The following is a 13,631-nucleotide window of genomic DNA, read 5'->3' as shown; positions in this document are numbered from 1 at the left end:
GGGTTTCACCGTGTTAGCCAGGATGGTCTCGATCTCCTGACCTTGTGATCCGCCCGCCTCGGCCTCCCAAAGTGCTGGGATTACAGGCGTGTGCCACTGTGCCTGGCCCCCAGGAACACTTTCTAGACATAGGGACAATGATCTCAAGCTAAGGACACAGAGGTGGCCTCCCTTGAACCTCCCGGGTTCAAGCGATTCTTCTGCCTCAGTACCCTGAGTAGCTGGGATTACTGCACCACCACACCCGGCTAATTTTTGTATTATTAGTAGAGACAGGGTTTCACCATGTTGGCCAGGCTGGTCTAGAACTCCCGACCTCATGTGATCCTCTAGCAATCCAACCCAGCTTGGCCTCCCGAAGTGTTGGGGAAGACAGGTATGAGTCACCACACCCAGCCAGAGAACCTATATTCTTATGCAAGGTTCCAAGGGTCCCAAAAAGGAGGTAAAAAATTGTGGGTCTGTAGAAGTGGGAGGCCCAGAGAAGTTGGTCATACCCTTGGTAGTACTGAGCAGTAGACAGGTGTCCAGCACAGAGCAGCTGGTGCAGCAGCTGCCCCATATGCTCACGAGCAATGGCACTGCGCTCCAGCGTAGACTCAACACCATGCCGTACAAAGATGAAGAGCAGGGAGGGTGAGGCCAGCTCCTGCACACATTGGACTGCCTCCTGAGGGGCGCAGGGCACAGCAGGAAGAGACCAGTCACTGTCTGACCCACACAATGCACCCCTATGCCTGCCAGCATGATCCCTTCCTGCCCACTCCTCAATCACACACCGCTCCCACTGCCTACTTTCATGTCATTGAGATGGAGATATTCCTCAATGATAGCCTTGGATTTCTTCTCTAACTCCTCCTCAGAGAGTGCTGCCTTCGGGGGGCTCACTGGGGGTAGGGTAGCTTCTCGCTTCACTGTGGGAAGAGAACACAGATTAGAGAGACTTTTTAGTCTTCCCAGCAAACAAGATTCAGAGCTCTCAAAAAGCTGGGGACCAGCTAGTCCCAAGCCAGCCAACACTTTTCCCTCCATTCCTCTCCCAGACTCTCACCGGCATCCCGCCCACGGTCCCGATCCTCCGTGAGGCTAGCTGCTTTGCGCAGCCCCTCAGGCTGGGAGGGCCGTTCTCTACTCCGCTCCTCCACTTCCTTGCTGAAGCTCCGCTTGGTAGCAGGTGTCCGCGCACGATCAAGCCGGTCCCCACGGTCCCCTCCCCGTTCACTCCGCTCTAGGCGGTCTCCCCGGTCCCCGGCTTTCTCGCCTCGTTCCCGGCTCAAGCTACTCCTGGAAGAAAGACAGGCACATTTTCACTCACTTGCACTGCCCAGGCACTCATATAATTACACAAATGCTAAGCAACTGTTGGGCCTTGCTCTTGGCATAATGAATATGCCCCAATCTAACCCAAGGGCTCCAACCAGGACAGGTATGAAGAATTTCCATCCCATGGCAACAACCAGAACCCAATCACGGTACCCCCAGTGTGAATAACAAAGACGTCCAGGAAACCTCACCTCTGCACCACACGCCTATTATCTGTGCTTTCTGTGGGAACCGCTTGTTGAAGGGCTGAGAAGCGATTCAAAGTACTAGTAGCTGGGCGAGCAGCTTCTGATGCTGGGGATGCAGAAAATCCGTATTAAAATATTTTTCTCCTTTCCTGCATTTTATCCCCTACTTGTCAGTTTAAGACACTTGGTCCCAGTCCCAAAAGTAAAGCAGTTCAATCCCTGGAACCACAACACAAACCTCCTCTATTGCCTACATTGCCTAACTACCTTGTACTGAAAGCCTCACTAACAGGAAAGGCTCTGTCCTCAAGGGAGCTCTGACGGATCACCACCCAGCTCCTGACACTGCCTCCGTACCTGCGTCTGAGGGCTTGGCTCCTGAGCCCCCGCTGCTGCCCTTGCCCCAGCTCAGTCGCCCTCCAGGTGCAAAGAGCTGGTTGTTAGAATCGATGGAGCCAGGCTGAAGAAGAAAAGGGGAGTAGAGTCATAGGTCTAACCTGGCTGAGTCCCTTGGCCAGCACCACCACATGCAGCCAAACAGGTAGTGCACGGCCCAGTGCAGGGATCAGAAAACCTTTTTAAATAAAGGGCCAGTCTCTATTGCAACTACTCATTTCTGCCACAGCAGCATGAAACCAGCTGTAGATGATAAAGGCATGGCTGTGACTGTGTTCCAATAAAACTTCATGGACACTGACATTTACATTTTACTTAATTTCCACAGCATAAATTACCATTCACTTTTTAATTTTTCACAACTTTAAAATGTAAAAACCCACTACTGGGTCATGGGATGTATGAATGGGCTGGATCTGGCACGTGTGTGTGTTTGCCAAACACTGGTCCAGACTAATGGGAGTACCACCCTCCCTCTACAGCTGGCAGTACTGTCTCTACCAATCCAACCAGTTAGTCTAAGAGGAAACATTTAGTTGTCACCTTCTCAACCTTAGAAAAGTGAGGGGACGGCCGGGCGTGGTGGCTCAAGCCTGTAATCCCAGCACTTTGGGAGGCCGAGACGGGTGGATCACGAGGTCAGGAGATCGAGACCATCCTGGCTAACACGGTGAAACCCCATCTCTACTAAAAAATACAAAAAACTAGGTGGCGGGCGCCTGTAGTCCCAGCTACTCGGGAGGCTGAGGCAGGAGAATGGCGTGAACCTGGGAGGCAGAGCTTGCAGTGAGCCGAGATCCGGCCACTGCACTCCAGCCTGGGCGACAGAGCGAGACTCCGTCTCAAAAAAAAAAAAAAAAAAAAAGGTGAGGGGACGAAGATCTAAACCTGAGTTGAATCACCCACTCCCACACACACCCCTACCTTGGTGATCTTGGTGAGTCGTGAGGTGTCAATGGGGCGGCTACCTTTGCTGATGGGAACTGTGTTCCAGCCACCATCATCCACAAGTGGAAGTCCACGGCCTGACACAAAAAGAGGGGCATACTGGAATAATGAATAAACCTTAGCAGCCCCTTCCCCTTGGGCCACCCCCAGCCTCCCTTCCTCAGATCCTCAGTTCCATCATGGGGTCTCAGTGGCCCAGACACGTGGCACTAATAGGAAGTCATCAGAGGAAAGTATAACCTCCCAGTCTCTTCACTGCTCCCTTCTCAATCCCAGCCTGGAACTCACTGATGGGCGGGCCTGGAGGGCCACCCCGACGCTTGTCACTGCCCTTGGCCATGAGCTGCTGCACTTTGATGTGCTCTCGATGTTCTTCCATCTCAGCCTCCTTATGGATCTGGTCAATGGTCTTGGGACCCTGATCCCCTCGGCGTGGCACCCAATTGCTCTGTGGAGACAGAAGGCCAGTCACGATGATGTCAGGGAAGGCCAGACAAGACAGTGTCAGAAACTGGAGGCAGCAGGCTGGCAGTGGGGAGGAGGGGGACACACACCCCTCGCAGATCCAGCACGTCCTGCAGCATAAAACGGATGCGGGATGACGTCTTCTTTTCTTTAATGATTTTTTCCATCTGGTTGAAATACTGATCCATTCGGGGCTATGGAGGAGAAAGGCATCAGACCAGGAACTTCTCATGTCTCACCTATAACTGCAGGCCCCACCCGTCCTCAGGCCTTCCGCCCCGTCACTGTGGCTCAGTGAGCCCCGCATGCTTCAGCCCATCCCCCTCCAGATGCAAGGACCTCTACCTTGGCTTTTTCAAAGTCCAGGTCTTTGCCAATGGTGGTAAGCAGACGACAAAGGCACTCAAGGGACTCTTCATCATGGTTCTTAAGCAGTTTGACCACACAGTCATGCATTATTGCCTCTGTTAACATCTTCAGCTTGAACAACTCCCCAATAAACTTGATATTCCCTAAAGAGCGCCGCCGGGCTATGTCCCGAGCCTCTTCCAGCTCTTCCTTAAGGCGTCCTCGTTCCTCTGCCTGCCATTCACAGGACAGGGATTGTGTCAAAAAGATAGCCAGCCACTCTGCTAAAACCCTTTTCTACCTGGATATCCAAACTTAGCAATAAGCACTCAGTCCTGAGGCAGGCTGGCTGGGCATAGTGGCTCATGCCTGTAATCCCACCACTTTGGGAGACCGAGGCAGACAGATCACTTGAGGTCAGGAGTTTGAGACCAGCCTGGCCAACATGGTAAAACCCCGTCTCTACTAAAAATGCAAAAAAATTAGCCAGGTATGGTGGCACATGCCTGTAATCCCAGCTACTTGGGAGGCTGAGGCAGGAGAATCGTTTGAACTCGGGAGGTGGAGGCTAGCCAAGATCACGCCACTGCACTCCAGCCTCGGTGACAGAGCGAGACTCTGTCTCAAAAAGGAAAAAAAAAAGTTCTGAGCCAGAGAAATCCCCAAGACACCACTATCTCCATTCCAAATTCTACAGTTGAGTAGCATCTGGGTGAGGGAAGGAGCTGAGTGGGGAGTGGAATCGGTAGTGGGTTTTCTCTCACCGTAGCAGCTTCATCCATCTCTTTTTGCTTCTTCTCAAAAACCTCATCATCATCTTTGTCTTTCTCAAACTCCTTCTGACATCGATTCAACAACAGCTTTCGGAAGTTTACAGTCACTGTTGGCTTTTCCGTAGTGGGCACTTTCAGCTGCAGGTCGGAGAGAATGTCACACTCAGACTAGTACTGGGCAGCGAAGGCCCTCCAAGAGCCTTTAACTACCTGACCCAGGAAGATATCTGGCCCCAGCTCTGCCTCCTTCCAGCTGGAAGAGGTGCAAGTTGGAGGAGAACCAAGAAGCTGGACTCAAGGAGTCTTGGGAATAGAAATGGGCAACTAGACCGTAAGATTTAGAACCCAGTGGAAACTAACCGCCATGAGGCAGCGGCACATGTTGGCATAGGCCACAGAGAAGTTGGGCTCTGAAATGGCCTTCTCAAAAATGAGGTCAATGACCCCTTTGAGGCGTTCCTCGGTGTCAATGGCCAGCTGCGTCACTTGCTTCATCAGCTGCTGGAACATCTGGGGTGTCAGCTTATTCAGGATGGAGCGCACCCTGCGGAATAGGTCCTGGAGGAAGAGGAGACAAGAGTTCCAGTGAGGGTCTCAGAACAGGCTGTTCAGAGGGACAGGAGAGAGTGGTGGGGACTTAGGCATGACAGATGCTACTGATAAGGACAAAAAGCAGCAAAGAGGGCACTGACAGCAGACCTGGAAAAGAAATGGAGAGAGACCAAAAGCAGGACTCGCCAGTACCTGGGTTTTGCTGCCATCAGCATCCTCTTCCCCTCGGTCCTTATCAGCTGCCGTCCGCTTGCTGCTGGGTTTCCAGGCTTTCTCTGCTTTGTTCAGTTTTATATCTTCGGTCATTAACACTGTGGCAATGATCTTGCGTGGTTCTTTTCGGGTGCCCTGCTGAGAGCGCCGGGGTCCCAGGCCAGCCTGCTAAGCAAGGGATGAAGACAAGAGGGGACGTGGAACTAGTCAGCACAATATGTGATACCACTACTACACGCCTCCAGGGCAAAACCCTCCCCGTCAGCACTGAGACACAGGGGAATCATCCACTCCCCCTCCTTACCCACCTGCCCCTTTACCCAGCCCCACTCACCGGCCCTCGGGGCAGCTCCCCACCTGGCCCACCCCTTGGGGGCCCACGGGTGCTAAGGGCTGGTCGGCCAAGGTTGGCAAAGGATGGAGTGAAGTCTGGGCCATAATTTATGCCTTGTAGTCTAGTGGGGTCCAGTGGTCGCAGTGGTGTTTTATTGGCCTGCAAAGAGGACAGGAAAAGGTCTTAGAAGCAGGCTACAGCAGTTGACTACTCTTTCAGGACCTCAGGCTCCTCCCCAATCCATCCAGCACAAACTTATCGTCCCCTCCCTGACTCAAGCCACTAACCTTGTCCAACACCACATCACTGATATGGGGCAATCCCTCTGGCTTCTGCATACTGGCAAAGATGAACTGAAAACCAAGCAGGAACTCACGGTCGTAACGTTTTTTCTCCTCTAGGTTTAGAGGCTTCCACTGATCTGCGAGGAAGAGAATGAAGCAATCATACTGTCTTCTCTGGCCCTAATAAGAAAACTCAAGTCATTCTCAACCCTTTCTTCAGCATACCTGACTTATATTCATACTTCTGTTCCCCGGGCTGGATGTTCTCAGCATTGTGAATTTTGTCTTCCTTTGAGTCCCAGGTCTCATCTGCTTCCTCAGGACGTGGGGGCACACCACTGCCCTCAGACTCTGGGCCTGGATTGCTGCCTGCAGGAGGCTGATTTTCTATCTCTGGTACTGCCGGGTTTGCCTAGAACAACAGAACACCAGTTTTGGTTGCACAATGACCACTGTTCCATACCTCAACTTGGCCCTCTCCCCTTCCGTTTTCTGCTCCCTTACCTCCTTGAAGGCATCCAGAAGGTCTCCAACAGCCTCCTTCTTATTTAGCTCCTTAATTTTCCGTCTCCTCTTTGGCACAGATACTGCCACTAATTTTAAAAAATAAATAAAAGCATGAGTCTTTGCCAATAATTTAAGGAGTACCCTTAATCCCTGGGAAATAAAAAGCAGCCAAAGTACGTATTTCCCCTTTGCATCACAGTCTTCAGGCTTAAAAGTCCTTAATCTAGTTCTTAGATTCCATTGCAGGGCCTCTATGACCCAGAAACATGGCAAAAACGGGGGGTCATCAAGGAGGGCAAGGAACCACATCCCCTAGCCCACCCTACCTCTACCGCCCAACCAATCCTTACCTTGAGTGGCCGCTGCTGCCTCCAAATTCTGAGACAAGTTGGCTGGAACAGGGGTGCTCTCTGGGGGGAGCAGTTCCTCTCCTCCCTTCTCACTCTCAGCTTCTCCTGCTTCTCCTTCTTCCTCTTCTTCTTCTTCTTCTTCCATTTCCTCCTCCTGAGCAGGGGAAGTAGCTGAAGGAGCCATAGCTGGAGTGGCAGAGGGGATGGTGGCGGGCGCCACTGATGCTGTCACCTCCTTGGCCTGCTCCTCTGGTTCACTGACTGGGCTTAAGTCCACAGCTGGTGGCGAGGGCGCTCCGTTGAGCAGTTCCTCAGGTTGGGCAGTTGGAGCAATGGGCACAGGGGATTCGGAGGGGCAAGCTGGTGGAGGAGCAAGTTCTGGGCTGGACTCCACCTCTGGTTCCAGATCTTCAGATGGGACCATGCCATTAGGCTCATGAATTTCCACTGTGTGAGATGCCAGAGGAGTGGAAGCCTGGAGAGGACTGGAAGAGAATTCAGATTCTGGAACCGGTTTGCTAAGTGTCACTTCTACTTCCAGTATGGGTTCGGCGAGAGGAGTGGGTTCTGGAGAGAGGCGATATGGCTCCCCAGTTTCACGGGAGATGGGGGTTGATTCTTCTACAGACATTTGTATAGTTGCCATAGTGTCCCCAGGAATAGAGAGGACTGCGAGATTAGGCTCAGACCCCGGTTCCAAGACTGGGGATGGTGATGGGGTCGGAGAAGGTGACGAAGGCTGGGATTCTGAAGGGCTGTGCTCTGGGCCAGGCAGCCCTGGCCGGTCAGCAATGATTGCTCCCTGTGACCGGTCATCTGCACCATAGGAAGGAAGAATGAGCAACTAAAGGCAAGTGCTTCACTGCTGTTGTTCCTCCCCATCCTCCAGCCAAGGTATTTCCAACTTAACACTCCCACGTCATCATCTCCCACCTAAGCTATACTTCCACTTTCATCCAAAACCCAATTCACTCTCAAAATCCCACGACCTGAAATCTAAGTCATCCTTCTCTGGTACCCAGTTCAAGTCACTCCACCACCTCAGCACTGAGGTGACAGCAAACTGTCAACATTCCCTTTCCCCGTAAAAGCTCCATCCCACCCGCTTACTTACCTGGCCGGACAATGACAGCAACCTGGGGCGTCTCCCCATTAGCTTGAGGCTCCAGACCGCCTCCCGTCTGCAGGACACAAAGGGTTACCAAGTTTGCACTGAAGAGTCCCACAACCCTTCTTTACTAGAGCCATTTCTACTTTAGCTCTGCCTAGAAATCCAGGAAAGCAGGGAAATAAATCCCTTAGTTGAAAGAAAAGATCCAGAGACTTGGGAGTCCAGGGCAGAACAGACATCCCAGTCAGGGTATCGCTCAAAAAGCAGACAGTACCTGGGGAGGGGTGGGTGTGGAGGCAGTGCGGGCCCCAGACATGATCTCCTCCGTGATATCCTTTCCTCCTTGGTTTGGATCTCGAATTCGGATCTGGGGAAAGAAAGTTATGGGATGAGTGGGAAGCAGGAAGAGCCCACCTCTCCACCCTCCCCCACTCTTAAGACTCTGGGCCAACTCCCCACCCCACACTGGGAAGCAGGTAGGTAGGTGCCAGAAACCCCTTGAGTTCCACTTTCAGCCCATCTGGCTGCTCTTGTAGTCCCTGCCCTAGCTCCCACCCTTAAGAGACCCTTGACCTCACAAAGCAGCCCTGTACATCACAATGCCCCTCCCTTCCTCATTCCTACCCCACCAGCAGTCCCCAAGCCAGTGGCTGCACACCCTGGGGCCCAAGACCCCCATCTAGCACCCAATCGGCTCACTTGTGGCTAGTGTGCCTGATCTCTGGGGGCAGGGCCCAGATCCAGTAGGTGGAGCCAGGGTGACTCAGCGGCTTCCCCAGCTCTGGCACCCTATTCTGGGCACCACGCCCAGGGCTTGAGGACTGAGCAGAGGCGGAGGCCTTGAGAGCTTCCAGGACTTGTGGGGGGGGCCGGGTGGGGATGGGGGCTGGGGCCACAGAAAACAAACCATTTCCAAGGCAAGCCACCAGAAGCCCAAAAGCAAGCACAGTTCTTCCAACCTCCCAGCACCCAGGTCTCACAGGAACTTCCTCGCTAGCCACTTCAGTCTTCCCATGACCTGCTTCTATGCTAAAATCTTAGTATCTTACAAAGAACCTGAGCCCTCCACAGACCCCATTCTCTGCCCACTCTCAGCTCCTTCCTCAAGTCACTGTTCTTTCCGGCACAATGTCCCAGCAGCATCTGACCTTGATTCTCCCCTTCCCAGATGTCCCGGAGCCCCTCGCTGCTACTCACCGTCTTACGTTCCCTCTTGGGAGCAATCTGGGGTGGCTGGTTCATCAAAACTGGGGCGGGGGCCACACCAGTGGGAAACTGCTGCACCCCTTGGGCTGGATAGTAGGCGCCAGCTTGGGGGAGGGGGACGGAGAAGAATGGTGGTAGCGTCAGGGCCCAACCATATCCTAATGCCTGCTTGACACCTCCCACCCCAAAACCTCTCAACACCCACAGCCGGCCCCTTGCCCTGCCCTGCCCTCCTCCCCCAGGGAATCAGGTGTCTGTCAAAGCTGGGGAACCAGTCTGAACTGCGTTTACAAGAATTCCTAACACTGACACACACACACACACACACACACACACACACACATCTCATAGGCAGGCACTCCTTACCCACCACACACCAGCAACCAAGAGGACTTATGTCTGTCCTTCTACCGTACAAGGTACTCTCATGTATGTACCCCACCCGCTATCAACGTGTACACACATACTCTGAACCTGAAACAGAACCAGGTCTTTGGCTGGGAATGAAAGAGATTTGACAACCCTGTTCCATTTAACTTGAGTCCAGTTCCTGTCTCCAGCCCTTTACAAAGGGGCAAAGAAACAAAGTAACATTACGAGCTAGGCTCAATATGAAGAAAAATTAATTCCTTAAAGCAAACTATCTCCAAAGTGGGGTGCGTTCTTTTTTTCCCCTTAAATATATATGCATTTTTTTGAGACGGAGTCTCACTCTGTTGCCTAGGCTGGAATACAGTGGCACAATCCTGGTTCACTGCAACCTCCACGTCCCAGGTTCAAGTGATCCTCCTGCCTCAGCCTCCCGAATAGTGGGGATTACAAGACTGCACCACCACGCCCGACTAATTTTTGTATTTTTAGTTGAGACAGGGCCAGGCGTGGTGCCTCACGCCTATAATCTCAGCACTTTGGGAGGCCAAGGCAGGTGGATCACTTGAGGCCAGGAGTTCGAGAACAGCCTGGTCAACATGATGAAACACCGTCTCTACTAAAAATACAAAAATTAGCTGGGTGTGGTGGCACACGCCTGTAATTCCAGCTGCTCGGGAGGCTGAGGCAGGAGAATCACTTGAACCTGGGAGGTGGAGGATGCAGAAAGCCAAGATTGTGCCACTACACTCCAGCCTGGGTGACAGAGTGAGACTCTGTCTCAAAAAGAAAATAAAAATAACAACAAAATTTAGTAGAAACGGAGTTCCACTATGTTGGCCAGGCTGGTCTCAACTCCTGACCTCAAGTGATCAACCTGCCTCAGCCTCCCAAAGTGCTGAGATTACAGGCATGGGCCACCGCACTCAGCTCCCCCTTAAATTTTAAAAGAGACAGGGTCTCACTATGTTTCCCAGGCTGGTCTCAAACTCCTGGCCTTAAGCAGTCCTCCTGCCTCCCAAAGTGCTGGGATTATAGGCAAGATCCCTCGCACCGCCAGGGCGCATTCTTTAACTTCATCCCTAAATTCCACTTGTTTTGTTTTTGACAAGCACGAGTGTATATGTTTAAATTTTGCATACATATAAACAAAAACATATGTATATGAGAGATTCATACTCAAAACTTTTCCTGATAGGTGATCAAAACACTTGGAAACCACGGCCATAAAGAACAAACTAATCCTTTCCTAGAATATAAATAAATAGCTACAAAAACCTCCCGAATTTGCATTACATGGGCTCCCAACCATGGAAGAAGTGTCATAGGGAAAGCCTACTAACAGGCTCTCAGGCTGATACCTGATTCTACATTCCCTGATGTGGGGAAGACCCTAAACTCTCCTGGCAATAGAATCACATTTTCTCCCCACAATCAACACCAGTTAAATATTAAGCACCAATCCCTACCACCTATTAACTTTATCATTTTTAGACCAAAAGCCAAGCCTGGGAAGGGTCTTCTGCTTTAGAAATCAGCAGATGGGTTTAGATGCTCCCTTGGGCTTGATCTCACCTCCGACTCCCTCCCCTGCTTACCGTAGGTCCCAAATTCTGTAGGGCTTGCACCTGGATAGAAGCCTGGGGCTCCTGGCTGCACAGGGTACTGCTGTGTCGGGACAACATATGTGGAACGCCCCTGGTTGGGGAGGGGAAGAGAAGGAGTTGAGGGAGCTATGAGTTCCATATCAGACTCCAAAAAGAATGTAGGTCAAGACAAGACAAGCCAACTCTGGGCAATGATCAGAAGTAAGGCCCACCTCTGGAAAAGGAATGGAACTGGAGGGTCAGGGTGAGGGAAGTGAGAAGTATATGGGTCTGTGGCTTCTAGGCTCCAAGCCCCCAGCCTCACCTGTCCAGGGATGTAGTAGGCCCCCTGGGAGGCTGGGTAGGAGATCTGGGAAGGGATCATCATTACTTGGGATCCAGCAGGGTAGACATGGGCAGCTGGGCCAGGGCGGGCAGGGGCTGCGCTCTGCACTCGGGAGGCTGCACTGCTCGGGGGCTGGGCCCGGCTAGGGTAGAAGTGCTGTCAGGAGGGAGGAAAGCAGTTGGCATTGTAAAGAGGAGGAAGTGGACAAAACATAGCCACTCCACAATGTCTCTATAGCCTGGAAAGTACTGTGGGCTTCAGAACATGGAGACCAATCCTTCCAAGACCACTTGACCAAATGGTTAAGCAGCTTCTTGAACACACACACGCCCTCCAAATTCAGATGTACAGTTTGCACCCTGTATAGATTTACTCTCTCACTGCCATGCTTACGCATGTCACCTGTACCAAACTACCCCTCTGCAGAGGCTTCCTAACACCCAGATGCATCATGCCTAAGTAAGGCCCTTTCGGGCAACATACCCCCAGCATGCACTGCTCCACCAGCATGTAATGAGGAGCTAACCATAACATGCAACAGCCTCCCAGTCCCCAGATGCGCGTTCTTCAAGATGTAGCCCCTAACATGCATCACTCGGCGTCCAACTGAGAACCTGGACACCAAACAAGTCACCACCCTGAAGACTCCCATTCTCTGTGTCTAGCCCCTGACTAGGATGGAGGGTAAGGATGAGACCAGGAGACCGTCCAGGGTTAGGAAAGGGGTATTACCTGCAGAGACCTGAATCCTCCCTGAGAGCACATGGGGACAGGAAAGAAGAGAATTATCCCCAAGGTGATGGCGGGGGGAGGGAATGAAGGCAATAGGACAGGACAAGAATCCTCCCACTTAGTAAGGAAGAAGTTGCGGAACAGAGAAAGGCAAGGACCAGCTGAAGTGTTTACCTCACCACAGTCCAAAGAGAAAGCAGAGAGAGCAATAGAGCAATGGCAGCCTCCGGTAAAAGGAGCAAATAGGAAAGCAAGAGTTGGCAGCAGGGCCCAAAGCACTGCCCCCAATTCTTAGATGCACTAGGATCCCAGTAATGCCACCCTCATTGACAATATACTATCCAAGGGACCAGCCACCGTAAGTAATCAACAGGGCAAGGCGCAGAGCCGCATGAAAGAACACAGAGGATTAAGGCCAGGTACCGGGCCTCCAGTTTCCATCTTAGGCCTAAATTGGCCAAAGCTTTCCACTGCTCCCACCCAGGCCCCCTACTCCCCTCCCCACAGCCCCTCACCTGGCGGGGCTGAGAAGGCGTGTTCATTTGTGTCGCTTGTGGCGTACTGAACACCACCGGCGCTGTCTGCCCCGGGGGAAACGCTGGCTGAAGAGGGGAGACCAGAGTTCAGCAAGAGGGGAAGCCCAGGTGGGGCAGAAACCCAAGCTGGTGAAATAAGGGGAGCAGATCTGCGGCAAGAGCCTTAACAATCCACATACCCCCTCCCCGTGACAGCCCCCGGGGACAGCCCAGGGGCCCTGTCTCAATTTGGCAGCAGGCGGCTGCACTTTGCCCTGACACAGATGGGGGTAGGAAAATCCAGAGGCTGGAACCTGTTCCTGCCCGACTGCCTGGTCTCCCCCACCCCCACCCCTGCTAATTCCTCCCTAATTACCTGTGGGAGTCCGGGGGATGGGGCGGGTGGGGGGCCTGTGGACTGTGGAGCTTTGTTCATTTCATTTGGTGCCACATCAGGGTCCCCCCAGCACCTGTTGGGAAAGAGTGGCGCTCAGGAAGAGGAAAGGACCCAAGCTTAAGGCAAATGGGGCGGTAGAAGGGTTGATGCAAGGCTGGGTCCCATACGGAGTCCCAGAGATGCCAAGAGGGTGAAGCAGAAAAGATAGAGCCTGTCCCCACCAACATGCTGTCAATCCCACATCACTTCCAACCAACCCCTGGTCTACTCAAACAGTCCCCTCACTCACCCCCTCGATTAAGAATAAGTCCACGGTGCGGCCTACAGGTTCTGGGCATCCGAGGGCCTGGGGTTGGGAGGTGAGGGGTATCAACCTGGCTCCGCGGGGCCCAAGACCAACCAGACCGGAAATTCCAGGTCTCGCTGGCACCAGGCTCCCGGATCACGAACGGAGCTAGCTGCTTCGGCCGTGGTGTCCCCACCCCCCACCCGGGCACACCGGGTTCGGGCCTGGCCCAGGGGCACACAAGATACGCCTGCCGCCAGGGAACCCGCACTGGGCCAGAAGCAAGGCCTGCCGCCGCCCAGGAGTGTAGGCCAGGAAGGGCGGGAGTCAGACCCTAAAAGGCCAGGCGGGCGGCGGCCGTCGAGGAGCCGGTTTCAGGCAAGTGAGGGTCGGCCCGGAGGG

The 13,631-nt window shown here is 53.0% G+C and overlaps 1 protein-coding gene across 6 annotated transcripts in view; it reads right to left on the bottom strand.

The window, feature by feature from the left end:
• Window positions 1-13,631, bottom strand: part of EIF4G1 (eukaryotic translation initiation factor 4 gamma, 1) — a 20,490-nt gene extending 6,859 nt beyond the window's left edge. The window contains exons 1-26 of one of the 6 annotated variants that reach the window (XM_011981843.1): window positions 13,233-13,631; window positions 12,923-13,016; window positions 12,547-12,633; window positions 12,032-12,052; window positions 11,279-11,455; window positions 10,966-11,065; window positions 8,990-9,102; window positions 8,067-8,159; window positions 7,796-7,862; window positions 6,682-7,497; window positions 6,329-6,417; window positions 6,050-6,236; window positions 5,828-5,961; window positions 5,541-5,699; window positions 5,186-5,374; window positions 4,802-4,999; window positions 4,433-4,579; window positions 3,666-3,902; window positions 3,410-3,514; window positions 3,144-3,303; window positions 2,832-2,932; window positions 1,869-1,971; window positions 1,515-1,617; window positions 1,052-1,284; window positions 796-914; window positions 498-670 (exon numbers count right to left, since the gene is read on the bottom strand). In XM_011981843.1, the coding sequence (XP_011837233.1) occupies window positions 498-670; window positions 796-914; window positions 1,052-1,284; window positions 1,515-1,617; window positions 1,869-1,971; window positions 2,832-2,932; window positions 3,144-3,303; window positions 3,410-3,514; window positions 3,666-3,902; window positions 4,433-4,579; window positions 4,802-4,999; window positions 5,186-5,374; window positions 5,541-5,699; window positions 5,828-5,961; window positions 6,050-6,236; window positions 6,329-6,417; window positions 6,682-7,497; window positions 7,796-7,862; window positions 8,067-8,159; window positions 8,990-9,102; window positions 10,966-11,065; window positions 11,279-11,455; window positions 12,032-12,052; window positions 12,547-12,633; window positions 12,923-12,982 (3,971 nt within the window). In that variant the 5' untranslated portion in view covers window positions 12,983-13,016; window positions 13,233-13,631. Of the gene's footprint in view, window positions 1-497; window positions 671-795; window positions 915-1,051; window positions 1,285-1,514; window positions 1,618-1,868; window positions 1,972-2,831; window positions 2,933-3,143; window positions 3,304-3,409; window positions 3,515-3,665; window positions 3,903-4,432; window positions 4,580-4,801; window positions 5,000-5,185; window positions 5,375-5,540; window positions 5,700-5,827; window positions 5,962-6,049; window positions 6,237-6,328; window positions 6,418-6,681; window positions 7,498-7,795; window positions 7,947-8,066; window positions 8,160-8,989; window positions 9,103-10,965; window positions 11,066-11,278; window positions 11,456-12,031; window positions 12,053-12,546; window positions 12,694-12,922; window positions 13,017-13,232 lie in introns of those variants that run through there. The other 5 variants (XM_011981844.1, XM_011981845.1, XM_011981846.1 and 2 more) reach the window with 5 other exon arrangements.

Source organism: Mandrillus leucophaeus, unplaced genomic scaffold, assembly GCF_000951045.1.
Source record: "Mandrillus leucophaeus isolate KB7577 unplaced genomic scaffold, Mleu.le_1.0 Scaffold231, whole genome shotgun sequence".
Lineage (NCBI taxonomy): Eukaryota > Metazoa > Chordata > Mammalia > Primates > Cercopithecidae > Mandrillus > Mandrillus leucophaeus.
Note: the sequence above shows the minus strand (reverse complement) of the source record. Positions and strands in the feature narration are given on the sequence as shown.